The 16461-nt window shown below is 40.0% G+C and overlaps 1 protein-coding gene across 1 annotated transcript; it reads right to left on the minus strand.

Annotated features, from left to right (window-relative positions):
• Positions 1-2924: 2924 nt before the first annotated feature.
• On the minus strand, positions 2925-13708 carry Snx1 (sorting nexin 1). Its single transcript, XM_065222792.1, has 5 exons — positions 13268-13708; positions 5327-5448; positions 4372-5260; positions 4161-4313; positions 2925-4107 (listed from the first exon to the last, which is right to left on the minus strand). Exons 1-5 carry the CDS (start codon positions 13403-13405, stop codon positions 4057-4059), a joined length of 1353 nt encoding a protein of 450 aa, XP_065078864.1. The 5' UTR covers positions 13406-13708; the 3' UTR covers positions 2925-4056.
• Positions 13709-16461: the final 2753 nt, after the last annotated feature.

Below are 16461 nucleotides of genomic sequence, written 5' to 3' on the forward strand. Positions count from 1 at the left end.
ATATGCTTATTTGTGACTGAATTGTTTGTTGGGTGGTATAAGAGCTATTTTGCTGAGTATATTCACCTTTATACAGCAATATTGTAAAGCAATGCAATGAAATCTAATAATGGAGCTAGAAAACATTTATAAGACGATTAATAAAGCATTTTATTCAATAAATTGAAAACAGTCGAATTAAAGCGTCAATGTATGTGCAAACTACACTTATTCAGTTTGTTATTAGATCAAACTTTTGGTTCTGAATAAGGAAGACAGTAAACGTTTATAAAGCTTTTAATAAGGAAATTAATCATATCAGAGCAAACGGCGGAATAAAGGCGCATCTACCGATCTCTATTAGCTTTTTTCAGCACATAATTCGACATCCTGTTTTATTCAGCATTGTACACTGTTATACAGCATTTATTCAATGTGTATGCTTAACTGTGACTTTGAATTGTTTGTTGGGTAGTTATTCGGTATTCGCATAACAATTTTCGAACTTTGCGCTTAACTCCATCCATTAGGGTTTGTACAGACTCCTCGGATACCGTACTGTCCAATTTTGTTGGAAGTAGTTGTAGATGCTAATTTCAAATAACAGACTGAAGTGGTAATTTTTATACTTCAGATGAGCAGATGAAAGTATAGAATTGATAGTTCTGTTAAGAGTACGGCAGTGTGAAAATTGCATATAGAGAGTAGAAAGCGAGCTAGACAACTTTTAGGAAGGTACAACCAACAATCAATACGAAACTAACGATTTTAAATTGGCTCACTACTTGACTAGCCTATTGGTCCCAAGCAAACGATTAACGTACCCTATTCTAGTTGAAATTCTATTACTACACTATGTTTGTTTTGATTCGCTATGAAAGTTTGACAGATAACATCAGGGGTGTGTGAATTCATGCAGAACATGCAGGGGTGAGTGAAATAGCTTGGGACTGCTTGGGACCGTTGTTCTGGTACTGAGTGAGCCAAAAATAATAATGATTTTCTTCGGGACCCAGTGGTCTTAGAGTTACCTCTATGGTTTTATCATCTCTCTTTACCAAACTCCCCCTTTGGAGAGTTCTCTCGATTGGGCGTAACTCTGCACAATTTGGCAGATTTGCAGTTTTTGATACCACCAACAATCAATACGAAACTGTCGATTCGAAATTGGCTCACTACTTGACTAGCCTATTGGTCCCAAGCAAATCGATTAACGTATCCCATTCTATTCAAAATTCTAGTACTGCACAATGTTTGTTTTGATTCGCTATGAAAGTTTGACAGATAAAATGAGGGGTTAGTGGAATTTCCTGTGTTCCGAGGGGTGAATCGATTAGCTTGGGACCGAAGATAGTACCAGAGCTGAGCCAAAAAGTAGAGCTCGTTTCTTCGGGACCTACTAGCATAGAGGTAACTCTAATACTAGAAGGTCCCGAAGAAACGTGCTCAACACGAACCATGGACGTTGAGATTACGGAGCCCATTTGTTGACCACCCGTTACTTGTCTCTCAACGCTTGGGAGTGCTACCTCATGTTAGACGAAAATCATTCATTAGTCTCGCTTATGAAATTCATATGTGCCGATCATAAGTCGAGCCTTATGAAATTCTTAAGTTTATTTTCCTCAGTGGTAAACGTTGCTGGCATGTTTAAGGCATAGTGAAACATTATAAGAAAGGGGACGAGCCTGGGATTGAACTCACAACCTTCTGCTAAATATGCAGAAATGGTAGCCACTAAGCTACCGTTGTATTGTGGAATAATAAAATGTTTTAGAATCATCGATTGTTCTATAAAGTCTTTATTGAATAATATAGGGTAAATGACGGCTTCGGCAATACCTTATTCTATTATCGTCAGGTGGGTAAACAAAGTCCTAGAGCACTCAAATTTGGCCAATAGATGCTTTGGAACACATTGTATCCACATGCCAAAATTGAGCTCTCAAGAATGTTGTTTACCCCCTGACGATAATAGGATAAGGTATTGCCGAAGCCGTCATTTATCCTATTTTTTTTTGAATCAACAATGAAATCTACTTGAGCTTCAAATAAATGTTCAGTGATCGTTTGCTTGAAATTTGTATTTTTTATGCTATGTAGTGGTAAAATAGTTGTTTATTCCATTTCAGTCAAAGAAAACATCTGAAATTCTTCACCGCTACAACTCTTTGAATATGGACGTACAATTGAAGCAAACGGTAAGAATAGTGTTTTTTTCCCTCCCCCACAACACGCTCTAAATGGCGTCGCTTTCTCCCGTGCAACAGGTTGAGATGTTCCTGATCCAGCTGATGCACCATCCCATCAAATTTACCGCCTGTGGAATGTTTACGCTCGACTATTCCGTACTTTTCTCGGTATGTAAAACAACGGGTAGCTGTTGTAGGTGGCTTCCATTTGATGTCAGTGGATTAAATTTTCTTTTTGTCTAATTTCAGATCATTACATCGGCAACGAGTTATCTAATCATTCTCATCCAGTTTGAGATGGCGAATAATTGCGGTTGAAATCAAAACTAAATGTGATTGAAATGAAAACGGCTTTGATTTTTTTTTAGATTTTGGAATACTTAATCTTTATTTTATCAATAGCTCTCAGATATATACTTTTTTCAAAGAGAAATAGTTAACAATAATTTATTTCTTTGTTACACATTTTTTTCCGATGTATGAAATATATAGACAATCAATTACTTTATCACGCTAGTTTACATAGCACATACAGAAACAATAAAGAGTGATTAAATTACATAACAGCATTCGGGTATTGAGGCAACGTAGCGATTTTTGTTGTTGGGAACTAGTTTTTGATTTGTTTGAAAAATAAAAATCTGTGGTTGTGTTCTTCTGAATAATAGAAAAGTTGATAGAAACTTGGGATATACCTACTATGTAAAGATAAGCGATTAATTTAGTAAATGAACGTTGGAATGTTTTGATGGATTTCGTTATGCGCTGTAGTGTTTACTTCCTGCTATTATAGTAGGGGTGATTGTTCAGCTCGGACGCAATGATTCATGCAACCCATTGTTGGCGCTAAAGTATTAAAGAATGCAGATCGAGATCATAAATGCAAGCATAAAATTGTGTAAAACGGCTTATTATTGATGTCCACAGATATCACTTGATCTAGATCTATTATTCTACACAAGCTATGGTCTGTTCATTCGCTCAACACTGCGAGAGGTTTGATTATTTCCAATACTTCAAGGGATATAAAATTTCTGTTATGTTTAAAAATTCTGTTCAATGATTTTCGCCAATAACGATTGATGTATGCACACTATTTCAAACAATGAACTTTTGCAGACTGGTTGTGATTCAACAAATAATAATACATAATCAATCAAGAATAGAGCTCGTCTGACAGTTGCTACACTTATTTTCAATCGTTCAACGATACATTTGTCTAAATTTGAATGAATTCTATTCGAGGGAAGTGCACAAAACAAAGCCAATTATTATCGCGGGTTCAATCGTGTATTAAATTCAAACCGAGCTTGTCATGCTGCAATAATTTCAATCCACAATACATATTCGGTATATCTATGTACATTCTAGATCTCGACACGATTATATCAGAGCAGTTTGCTTGATATGTCCTGCATTTGGTCTGCAACCACATGTGCACAGAGCTGTTCGAGAATCAGGTAAAGGTGATTATTTACAAAAAAAAAAAAAAAAACGCTGTTTACAATATAGAGAAAAATAAACGTTTCAACATTGGTCGTTTCGTTTAGAACGAGCTCTGCTATCCGAAAGTAAGCTGAAGATCTACGTTGCTATACCGCGATTGGTATAGTATAATGAGTTCACTTATAACGATACAAAAAAAAAGGATGAATGTGTTGTCCTACTCTCACTGACTCTTTTGTTCCTATTTGCTAATATGCTTCTTATATTTGCTTTGCTCTACTTTTGATGATGAGAGGGTGCGAGTTCCGAACAAAGGAGAAATCTACGAAATTCTTGCATTGGCGTCGGCCAAGTTGATCGAGAGACGCAGGGTGTTTGTCAGCTTTCTACTATTGTTTTCATCGTCAGTACAAATGGTATTCGCTGCGTTCAGCTCGTCTCAGGCAATCTCTTTCGCCACCGGCACGATAGCTTCCCAGTACTTCATTTGCTGTGGAAAATTGACAATTATTGACAACCAGAAACAGAAGAAGCAAAACATACCTGCTGCTGATGTGCCATCTGATCTTCCAGATACTTGATGATGGTTGATTTGAAGTCTCGCGCACGGGCCAGCTCGAAGCGTTCCATCTCCTTCTTAATCTCACTGGAAATGTTGTCAAACTCCTTCTGACAGCGTTGTACTTTACCTTCCCACTGAAATCGAATCTCAACTAATTTGATCTTCATTATTGAAGCAAAACCAACAACTCACCTCTTCCACCTCCTTCTGGGCAAAATCCAGCTTGTCTCTTCTCTCCTGCAGCTCCAGTTTGGCCTTATTCTCGCGCTTCTTCGTCAACTGCATCTGCGCATGTTGCCAGTTTTGGAACACTTTCACCCGTTCGTGAAAGACGTCCTTTATCGCGCCGAATAACCCAATGTAGTCCTTGATCGTCTCGCACAGGATGTACAGATCCGAATTGGCCTGTTCGGATCGCAGCAGTTCAACCTTCTCTTCCACGTCAGCCAACTGGGATAAGGCCTGCGAAAGTCCCGTATGTTCCTCACAGGTACTCAACAGAGCAGCCGATTTTGCCACGCCTCCCGTCAGGGTAGCAAGCTCCCGTCGGTGAGTAACCAGCGCCTTAAGCGCCGAGTGCAACTTTTGCATGTGGGCATCAATATTTTCCACTTCGTTGATTTTATCATTGAACCACGGATCGGTTTCATCCATCTTATAGGTAATCTTATTGACCGTTTCGCCAACCTTATTGAACAGCCTCATAACTCCCGCCCCACTCAGGGCAGCCGTATTGACCGCCCGTGGCAGTTCCAGGTCGCTTTCGAGGAAATTTACAAAATCAGTATCCTGACACAGGATCGGATGCTGGGCCACGCGGTTTAGGAAACGCTCCAGCGAAGCCCGCCGGTTCTCCACCCACTCCTGGTTGACTCCAGTACCGGGGTCGCTCTGCGGTTGACTACCCATTCTCACCTTCGTCGTTCCGATGATGTTCTTCTCCGGAGCCGGTGGAACGATACGACCCAGCCGAAGGTACTTGCTCACCAGCAGACCATGCAACCCGAGGAAATCACTGAAGCGACGCATCGTGAAGAATTGGCGCTTTTTGAACTTTAGAATGTTGGTTTTGGTGGAGACTCTACAAGAACGAAGATCGTCAACTTTAGTGTTCAATTCGTTTTCGGAAAGAGAAACTTGCACTCACTTGTAGGCAAGGTAGGATCCCATACCATCGCCGACCTTCTGCGGATCGGAGACTGAAATTTCGATAAACGCATCCCCGGATTCGTCCGTTGGGACATCCTCCAGTACGGGCGACAGTGGTTCCTGGTGTGAGGAGAAATTTCAAATTAACAAAGTTTTCGATTTTGCAAGAAGTTTCAAAATTAACGTTTTTAAACTTTAATTGTTTTATGAGAAATTTAGCACTGGTGCAGTCATGGCAGAGGAAAATGTGATGCCACTCTTACAGTCTTCAAAATAGAGTACCTGGCACTGCCAAAAATTGCTGATTTTAGATTCACATTCTAAACACGTCCTTTTTAGCATTCTCAACACAAAAATCGCTTGCTGTGCCCCGCCCTAATAGAAATTTCCCGGCATTTTTCTAACTGCAGCGGGACTTAGCAAACAAATTTTGTTCAGCTTAAAGGCGGATCATCGAATGTGAATCCTAATGCATAAATAACATTAAGATTCACATTCGATGATCCGCCCTTTAAGCTGAACAAAATTGGTTTGTTAAGTCCCGCCTCAATTAGAAAAATGTAGGGAAATTTGAATTAGGGCGGGGCACAGCAAGCGATTTTTGTGTTGAGTATGCTAATGGGGTGTTTACACTTGTGCAATTTCACTACCGCTAATGAGCCAGCTGCTAGCAAAAAAGCTTACCAGCATAATGTAAACAGGGCACCAGCGTCTACCAGCATGAGCTTTCAGGAGCAACTGAAATTCGTGTAAATTGACTAGTACACTAGCGCTAGCAAATCCACACATATGTAAACACCTCATAAAATCAAGCGCCACGGAGTGATTTTTGTTTGCCAGTCTAAGACTGAGGAGCGAGTAGCGCCGAGTTTTCGTGACAAGCTTTTCCGCAACTCGTGATGTTGCATTCCCGCCTGTAAAATATGCGCGCGTAACATTTGCGACGTCAACCTCGTTATAACCAGGAGCACAGACTCGTTGCCGATAGAGTGACGTCACACACATGACACGTAATTGATGAATTTACATTACGGTCGACCAGCAGATGGCAATGATGTGAAAATGATAATGACGTTTTGCTAGCTGTCAAATCGTATGGAATATTTTTTAGTACATCATCACTTTTGTGGTTTTGGATTTCAAACCTAGGTGTCGCATGCACTGGTGCAGTTTCGCGTAGATTCATCAATTGGCGCCTTGCAGTGAAACTTTTCCAAGCTTTCGCCTCCTACATTTCGAAGTGAGAACTACTAGAAGGAGGATAGTTTCCAAATGTTCCAAGTAAAACAGACGATTTTTGGGGCAAATCGGTCCATAAAGAAAAACTAATAATTTCCCGTGGAAACTTTCGCTTGAATCGTGTAAGAAAACATGTTTGCAAACTAACTGTTATTATTTCGGTATGGATCGGAGATGTTTTCATGGAAAATTATGCATAACAAGTTTGCACCCACAGGGAGAGGTTACCTCCTGCGCAGCTGCATTTTTCGGAAAATGGTGAATATGTGCGATTTCCAGTAGGATGAAAGTGGAAATTAAGTGAATTTACTTAGGAAAGGTTGTATCATGCTGGTGGTAATGGAGAATTGGTTGTATAGGACGCCAATATTCAATGAATGTTCATTTTGGCCTTTTCTTAGCAAAAATATTGATACTCACAATTTTCGACGGAAAACGCAACGGAACTTGCTTTACTCAACACGCACTATACTATAAAATGGTGCTAGATGGTCTTCAAAGTGATAGCAAGATGACAAATCATCTTTATTTTGAGTAATTGAGCAATTTACTTCTGTTTACATCATATTTACGATGCAGCATTGATGGAGCCGCGAAATGAAATGAATATATCTTATGAAAGTTCAACTGGAAAAGTCAAAGATGCACATCAGTCTGATCGTAAAAACGTTTTCTTCTTCAATTCGAATGTTATATTGGGAGGATTTTACACGAATTTTATATGCAGTCTGTCAACATTATCATCATCATGCAGTGGCGACATCTGCGTTGAGCTTTTACGGTAATTTTCCAATAGCACATGAGCACTTAGTTAGGGAGAGAGAAATCGCACACCCATAGGAGAGAGGAACGAACACACACAAGTACAAGAAATCGATAGAGAGAACATGTAAATAAATACGTAGAATAATAATGTTGAAACAACGGTTTAGTAAATACCAGCTAGGTGTCAACCCTGTCATGTTTGCCTTACCTTGACAAGAGCTAACATCGCTACGGACCCGCGAATTGTGGGCCCCACTGACAGTTCATAATTTCAGGCGTAACATTTGATAACGACACAAACCTTTTGTAAACAAATTTTTTAAGGCCCTCTACACGCGAACCGAAGTACGCTCACGCAAACCAACAACATTGTTGGATAGGGGCAACTCTCACCGTTCCGAAAGTGGTATTGGTTTGCGTGGGCGTACTTTGGTTCGCGTGTAAAGGGTCTTAGAAAGTTTGTTTACAAATGCTTTTGTGCCGTTATCAAATGTATCGCCTGATTTGTAAATAAATGGAAGACTCAAGCGCCGGCGCCGGTGGTGTAGTGGTAAGTGTGACTGATTTCTCACCCCAATGGGTCTGGGTTCCATCCCAACCGAGGTCGGTGGGATTTTTTTGAGGCATAAAAATCTCTGGTCACGTCTTCCTTCGGAATGGAAGAAAAAGCCGTTTTTCCCGGCCCCTATGTGTGTTGAATGGGTGCGATATCCTACGCAGGTCTGGAAGCTGCCAAGGTAAGTGGCCGCTAGTAACCAGAAAAATATTCGAAGAATCGTTTCATACGTATCGATTTGATGTGTCGCATGGCCATTCTTATTAAAAAGTTGATTGTGGCCACCGAATCTGGTATCCGGAACATCCGGTTTAGGTCAATGGCCACTTATAACTAGAATTTTGGCAAAATATTCGAAGAATCGTTTCATACGCATCAATTTGATGTGTTTTTATGTGTCGCATTGCCATGCCATTCTTATGAAAATTTTGATTGCAACCACCGGAACCTGTGTCCGGAGCATCCGAATTAGGTCACTGGCAACTAGTAACCAGAAACATGGCAACATATTTGGAGAATCGTTCCATACGCATAAATTTGATGTGTTTTGATAAGTTGCATGGTCATTTTTATGAAAAAAGTAGAAGGGTCTGTGCCTAGGGGCACGAACGGAAGCTTGACGTAGGACCACTAATGGACGGAACAAATGTTAACATTTAGTTCTTTTAATTGAGCAATCATTAATTATCTTAACTCTTTCCGTTTTTTATTTGTAGGCGTATCAAATTTGTAGTATTTATTTCAAAGGGAAAGTTGATGAAGAGAATCCAAGGGACTGTCAACTTGAGTATTTTCGATTCATCTACTTGTCTTTAAAAGATGTATTTTGATTTTTTTGTTATTTATGAATTTTTAAGTTTTGTGCATTTTGGTATTAAAGTGCATTCAATTCACCCCTCACAGGATTTCTTCCGAATTATATGAATGGGGCGGGGCGAAAAGTATCGTTTGTGCAGAATATGTAAAAAAGGAGGGACTTCGAGAGATTGAACTCGTGAGAGCTAATTTTCTCACAAATTTGATTTTATTGGCTTCCTGAATATACACCCAAAGTGAATTATTCCCACTTCTCTCAAAATCTATATGGATTTTTAACACTTCCTACCAGCGTGTTCTGGAAAATGGTCGGACGATGATTAATCTCACCAATACATTTGGGCCTACAATTCCACACCTTCTATAGAGACCAGGTTGAGCCTTGATAGCTAGCTGCTTGCGGGAACTGATGACCTTGACAAATGTCCAAATAATACTCTTAACAAATTTATGGTGGTCCTGAAAAGGACCGTTTTGTAGTGATGGTTGAGTAATGCTGAGCTGAGCACAGCGAGCTACTGATTCCGATCCTAGCCTAGCGGTGGAACTTCTTCCTCCTTCTCTATGGTTGCTCATATGAGCTCTGCAGCTCGCTGCTTGCAGGCAGCCTTTCGTTGTTGTTGTTGTTGAAAGCACTCCAGCTGCTGCTGCTGGACTGGACACCACCACTTACGGTGGGACCGCATCGAATTCGATTTTTAAGTCTGTGTTAGGGAATGCGCTGTTTTCAGATATTCGGTGATAATTTTGATCACCATTGCAACAGTTGGACATTTGGTATTTTTCAATAGTGACCTATTGAAAATTAACTAAGTTTTCATTTTAGCAGATTGGTAGACTACTATTGGTCGAAACCTGACCTCTTTTCGTAATGCTGTACATTTTGGTTTTTTTTGTTTTAATTGCGTGGATTCTATAGATCCTGTGGAGATCTATCTAGCCCTGATGTATGTGTTGATAGATTGAAAAATGTCAACTTTGCGGGAGACGATATCTTAACACTCGAAAGCAATTTTGTGAAATATGAAGTAAAACAAAAATCCTAGCTAGTTCTGCATGATGACCGTTTTGTAGTGATGGTTGAGTAATTCTGAGCTGGGTGTTCAACACGGATGAGGCTATGTCGTTTGGAGCGAGGGTGACACGCATGGCATAGATGACCGACCCGCAGCGACTCACGAAGAGCTACTGATTCCGATCCATAGCATAGCGGTGCAGCTTCTTCCTCCTTTGATGGTTGCTTATGTGGGCTCTGCAGCGAGCTTGCAGGCAGCCTTTCGTTGTTACTGGAGAACAATTTTCAACGCCACACGCCGAAAGCACTGCTACTGCTGCTACTAATTTCGACGACCGAACACCACCACACAGTGGTGTGGTCGCTGGGAGCGTGTGGTTCTGAGTATGGCGATGAGTGTGCAAAATATTACGCAATTCCATCCTCCCTATTCGCACGCGCCGGAGGATCGGAGGCGAATGCCACTTCGACTTGTTTCGTCTACTTACTACTCTCTGACGACTGTGCTGGGGAAGCAGCACATACATGTAGGTAATTGGTGGATTTGTTAGTTAATTCGACGCTTTTGGACAATACTGGATATTTACCAGTTTTTCAATAGTTTCTTGTTGAAAATCGATACTCGGAAGCGTCGATGCGTAGCCATATTTCGGATCGATTGGTGATAAAGTTATTGAAATTGGACCAGGGGCAGCTGAGTTATTAACGTTCAAAATCTTTCTTAATTTGTTACATGTTCCATTTTCGGTTTTCACAAAGTGTACCCCCATATAGAAATCAAAGACGTAGTCCTACGTCAAAAGTTGAGTATGGTAACCGAATCCGGTATTCGGAACGGATTAGGTCACTGGCTACACATAACCATAATATTGTCGAAGCATTTCAAACGCATCAATGAGTTTAGATGTGTCGCATGACCATTCTGTGACCGCACTGTGCCTAAACCTGACTTCATTCAGCATTGATTCATTTTATATCAATCGTGTCAAAATTAGTTCTATAGGGTGTACCAGAAAGTATAAGCACACTTTCAACTCACCGCCATTTCTACCCCAATGAAGTTTATCAGCTGTTCATCGATGTGTGCTGTTGTTTGCATATTGCTCAACAAGTTTGTGTGTGCAAAGTGCATTTTTTTCAAAATCATCAAAATGCGAGGCATTTCCCCGGAAAAGCACCAACAGATCGTGCACAAATGGTGCTATTCTCGCCTATCTGTAAAACCTTAAAGGAAGTTGGCGAAAACGGAGGCAGTAAGTATCGGAGCAGTCCAAACCGCCATCCGGAAGTTTGATGAAGAAGTTACCTTCGACGACACATCGGAATCTAGCCGTAAACCGAGACTGGTGGACTGAAAAATGGACAAGAAGATCACCAATCTCTCGTTAATAAGAAAAGTGCCTCTGTTCGAGATTTGGCAAAAAAAAAAACTGAGATCATCGAAGGATAACGTCCTACTTGTGAAGGCAAAAAACGGGCTGAAAAAAACGGAGTCAGAAACAAGTCGCACCCGTGAAAGCGAGGGCTTGGAAGCTATATGATGGCCGGCCTGCTATGTGAAAAATTGGCGTGTGTTATCATGGCAGATGATAACAGATGTTATCACCGGCAGATGGAAATGATGTGAAAATGATAATGACGTTTTGCTACCTGTCAAATCGTATGGAATATTTTTTAGTACATCATCACTTTTATGGTTTTGGATTTCAAACCTAGGTGTCGCATGCACTGGTGCAGTTTCGCGTAAATTCATCAATTCAAGACCAACAACTGAAATGGCCTTACCTCCATTTTGTAAACAAACCTTGTAAGGCCATTTTCTCGCGAACCGAAACCTTCATTCGCAAACATAAACCCCAATCGTGTAGAGGAGAATTTCCCCTACCTGTCCATTATGTTGGTTTGCCTTTGCCGACTTCGGTTCGCGAGAAAATGGCCTCACAAGGTTTGTTTACAAAATGGAGTTAAGGCCATTTCAATTGATGGTCTTGAATTATCATTTTCACATCATTTTCATCTGCTGGCCGACCATAACGTAAATTCAGCAATACAAGTTTTTGCAGAAATTTAACTCGAGCCTCAACGTCTGTTCTCTGTGGTTTGCCTGTGTCAAAAAAAAACTGAAAGAATCCAGTTTAAATTGAATTGTTGGCATCACTGATCTGTATAACCACAGAGAACAGAAGTTCCGACCAACGCTCTGGAATCATGTTATCTTTCTACTGTTCAATACTGCGCTAAACTAATGCAGCATCGTCATGGCATTGTAACTGACTTGCGGCTATTTTCCTCATTGACTTTAAATTTAATCGCAAGTCAGTCCCACTCCATCACATGCATGTTTCTCCAAAATAAGTGTAAAATCAAAAAACTTGTAAAATCATTGAAAGTCGTTCTCTCATTTCCAGTTTTTTTTTACATATGGGACTGACTTGCGGTTATGGGTAGAGCAGGTATGTTTCCTCTACCAGCTAGCATTGCTGATTTGGAGCGGTGCGAAATCGACGGCTAAAGGCATTGCTTACAAAAGCAATTACGCCCCTTTGAAATGTTGCCACTGAATTCAAAACTACCAAGCCCATACATTTCAAGGGGGTGACTTGTGACAACCAGCATAAGCGTCTTCCATCGGTTAATAGAGTCTTGAAAAATCAACAACATAGTTATAAAACAAAAAAGGGAAGACCAAATAGGTATTTACAGCCGAATTTATTGTGTTCCAGGTTCCCAGGAGCTAATAATAATGATTCGCATAATCTTTGCTATCAGATTTAAATCACTTTTCCAACTAGCTAGGATTTGGAATTAGGAGTTAAAAGTAATGATATTTACACCCAGCTGCGACTAAATGACCTAAAAGATTGGATGGGTTTCCAATGAACAACTAACATCAACATTGAGTGTTAGTTTTCGAGTTTAGGCGATAAGTGAGTTGCTTTACAAGACAATCAAAACGAGAACCGAAGATTTCACAATCGCAATCACAATCACATCACATCTCCTGAACTAATGAACGGAAGTGTTGATACGTTTCATACTCGTTATGCACCAGGGATGACTTCTTTTCCCCAGCCGAAATCGTACTGCTCGGTATTGTTTACAAAAACGCCCATTCCTCGTATAGCTTATCTTAGCCGTAAGTCCGATAAGCAATTTCCAAACAACCGCATATCACCAACATTAGCACACAATTTGACGCTAGTGTCTAATAGACTCGTACCAACGCTGCTCCAAGGAACAAACGAAGAGAAAGCATGATTCATCGACATCGTCCGCAAGCTTACTGATGGAACGAGAGAATTGAAGAAAAGGAATCCTCACCGGAGCGACGACGTTCGCACTTTTCCACATTCCCACATCATAATCAAATGGAGCATATATAATTAATCCAATTATTTATGATATGGGCACGGTCGTCTTTTTAAAATTAATAAACACAGCCACCTTCACCCATGCAATAGCTTCCGCAAAACAATGAAACCACAGAACGCAGTGGATTCAGCACTTTATCGGTACCTAATTAAATCAAATAATACACAAAATCAAACCTGGATCGCGGATTCGAAGATATCGTTCTCGTTCTCGTCGTCTGGCGAAGTGATGTCGACATTGTCGAATAGCGGAGGTTGCTGCTGGCCCGTTTGCTGTTGCTGCTGCTGTTCTTCACTGGTTCCGTTGGTTTCCATGATGGTGGTGTAGTTTTTCCTCTATTCGTCAAACTCCTGGACCTTGGCGTTGTGGCGTGGAAAATTTCTTCCCAATCTACTTTGAACACCCGCGGGAAGGGATACGCCTTGATGGTGCTGACGAGATACTTGCACCCTATAGTGTCTGGAGAGTAATCAGCTACTACACTCGCGAGGGCACTTATCTTTTGTTCCTGTCGTGGCGTTTTTCTTTTCTTGTACCGCGGTGATAGTGGTGTTCGGAAATTTGTACAATCACAAGTGCGAGCGATCACAAAAATTCTGATGCACCCTTCGTCAGCAAAATAGCTATTAATTTTGATGGGGGAAAGTGTCAGACGTAAAAAGGAACAGAGGATTGTGGTGGAAACTGTCAAAACAGCGGTTGGCGTTTGACTCGTCATGACACGACTGTGGCTATTTTTAGTACAGTGGGGAGCTAGGCTTGAGCAAAAACACTGAACAAAAAATAAACAAATTTCACTAATGTAGAATCAAATAATTCTCGCGTCACTTTTCAAATAGACCAATAGGTATAACATATCCACCATTTTGAGAAAATCGAAGTTGAAGTTCGACAGAAACAATACATTTTGCAGTATTATTTTTAATGTAGTCGGTGAATAATAATGTTGAAAATTCAGTAGAAACGGTAAAATCACAATCGAATCAAAAAATTCACTTTGAATTTCATACTACAATATTGAAAAAAAAACCACTTAGGACGTTTTGACTAATCAAATTGTACATCGGACTTGTTATACACCGTACAGACTATGGCTTATATCATGTTATATAGGCTGTCTTGCAATGAGCACTCATACATAGGATTTCGAGTTAAAACTAGATGTATGAGCGCTCATTGCAAGACAGCCTTTATTACATGATATAAGCCATAGTCTGTACGGGGTATTACATTGGATGATTTTTCTGAATGACATAATCAATGAGTGTTTATTTATTTGTTTATTTGTTTATTTGTTATGGTTGCATCAACAGACTAGAAATAGTCCCAATGATGTGTTGTAAAAAAGTACAGATTATACAGACGACATACATATACTACAGTTACTACAGTTACAAACGAAAATAACTTGGAAAGCATTGTCAAGTTACTAAAAATTTATAAGTCTTAAATTTTACACTTAGCTGTTGGGTATCAAGCGCCTTCGGTCAGCAAAAAAGGCAGAGAATCTTCGGCGAAGCATATTCCGTGTCAAGTGGAAATCGAACATCGACGCTACTCGGTTGAACACAAGCTGCAAGCCGTAAATAGCGCTCCCTATGCTATAATTAGTTCGAAGAAGTGGAAGTCTCAGCATAAGACTGTTGCGTAGTGATCGAGGTTGAACATTAATGTTCACTTGTTGCAGAATTGCTTCGCAGTCAATTCTTCCTTGCAGAGTATCAGCGACGGTTAAGGCTCTGAAAACATCTCTTCGGATACGTAAGGGCTCGATATTGATCAATTGGCAGCGATTCTCGTAGCTTGGAAGACGAAGTGGGTATCTCCAAGGCAGCTTACGGAGCGCGAAGCGAAGAAAATGTTGTTGAACAGATTCAATTCGCTCGGCCCCATTATTGTAGTTCGGGCTCCAGACAGCAGAGCAGTATTCCAACGTAGATCGTACGAGAGAGCAATATAGCGATTTCAAGCAGTAAATGTCCGTGAAGTTCTTAGTAATCTTGAAGACAAAGCCAAGCGTTCTGGACGCTTTGTCGACGACATACGATATATGGTGTGAGTATGTCAGCTTTGAGTCTAGAAAAACGCCTAAGTCTTTCACGCAGTGCACCCGTTCGATAGTCGTGCCGTGTTACATTGGACGTTTTGTTCTACATGATACTAGAATCCCTGTCACAGGTTTCAGAGTAGTGTATCTAACTTTAGATTGGCCCACCTTAAGAAAATGAGCACCAATTATGTTAGGCAGTTCAAATGACCGAAATAACAATCATGTACCCATCATTTCAAACTGTACATTAGACACTGTTTGACCTTTGATTATCTTTGGATTTAATTTTGAATGGGTGTTTTTGTATCACATACAATGATAGAAGAGCAATAGATTGTATCGCTTAACTTGATTTGTTTACATTTGTTACTTAGGACCTTTTGAAAAGTGACACGAGAATTTCCAAATACAGAGAAAAAATAGATTTGGCATTTGGCTGGAATAGGCATCAGTAGAGTCGGTGTATAATGAGTCACGCCAAGAGTGAAGCCAAGTCTACCTACATAGCTAAAAAGTTGTTGAATATTACATCGAAACTGCTGCAACCAGGTCAATCCATCGGTTGTGTAATATCACATTGTACAATGTACATCGATTTTGCGAACAAAATTACATCCATTGATGTAATATTGTATCTTTGTTTTGCTATTACATCATTATTTCATACATCAGCTTGAATTACGTTGATCGATATTACATTTTTTTTTGCTGTGTATCGAACTGTCAAACCAGCTACCTATCGTGTAAAGTACACGGTAAGAAAAAAGTACCCAACGGCCAGTTCACTTTTACCTACTTTTGACTAGTTTGTCTCCTTTTATCCTTCTAATGTTGTCAAAAACGGAGGAGCAAAACCACCCAACAAGGGTTGTAAAGTGTGGGAGCCCAACGTTGAGTATAATCATATTTACCTACTGTTGGGTACAACTAACTTACTTTTGGTTAAAAAGCCAGTGGAAAATTCCATACGAACTGCACACAAGTAAATGAAAATTACTTTGACCCGCTTTACCTACTTTTGGGTTCCTGCACTATAGTACCGAGATGAGTGAAAAGAACTTAATTTTGGGTACTTTTTTCTAACCGTGTAAACAAACATAACGATGCTATGAAAGGTCCACGAAAGGTATTGCAATAAAATATAAAATATAATCGAAGAAATGATAATAAACACGCAGTGAGCATTCAATTATCATGGGATACGTTTGGTAATGATCAGTAATGAGAATTGCTACTATTTTTTGTTAAGATAATGTGACAAAATCACTGATATAATAATTTACTACAGCCGCTATTATTTATTCTCGCTAGAAGTCATTT

The sequence above is a fragment of the Ochlerotatus camptorhynchus genome, unplaced genomic scaffold, assembly GCF_037179485.1.
Source record: "Ochlerotatus camptorhynchus isolate MF236.1 unplaced genomic scaffold, CSIRO-AGI_Acam_v1.1 ptg000015l, whole genome shotgun sequence".
In the NCBI taxonomy this organism is placed as follows: domain Eukaryota; kingdom Metazoa; phylum Arthropoda; class Insecta; order Diptera; family Culicidae; genus Ochlerotatus; species Ochlerotatus camptorhynchus.

Bases quoted from the DNA above. Each gene is read 5' to 3' on its own strand.
- Snx1 (XM_065222792.1), bottom strand. From the start codon at position 13,405: ATGGAAACCAACGGAACCAGTGAAGAACAGCAGCAGCAACAGCAAACG. The intron at 5,261-5,326 runs GTGAGTGCAAGT...TCGTTCTTGTAG, and splicing joins GGATCCTACCTTGCCTACAA to AGTCTCCACCAAAACCAACA. The intron at 4,314-4,371 runs GTGAGTTGTTGG...ATTCGATTTCAG, and splicing joins CCCAGAAGGAGGTGGAAGAG to TGGGAAGGTAAAGTACAACG.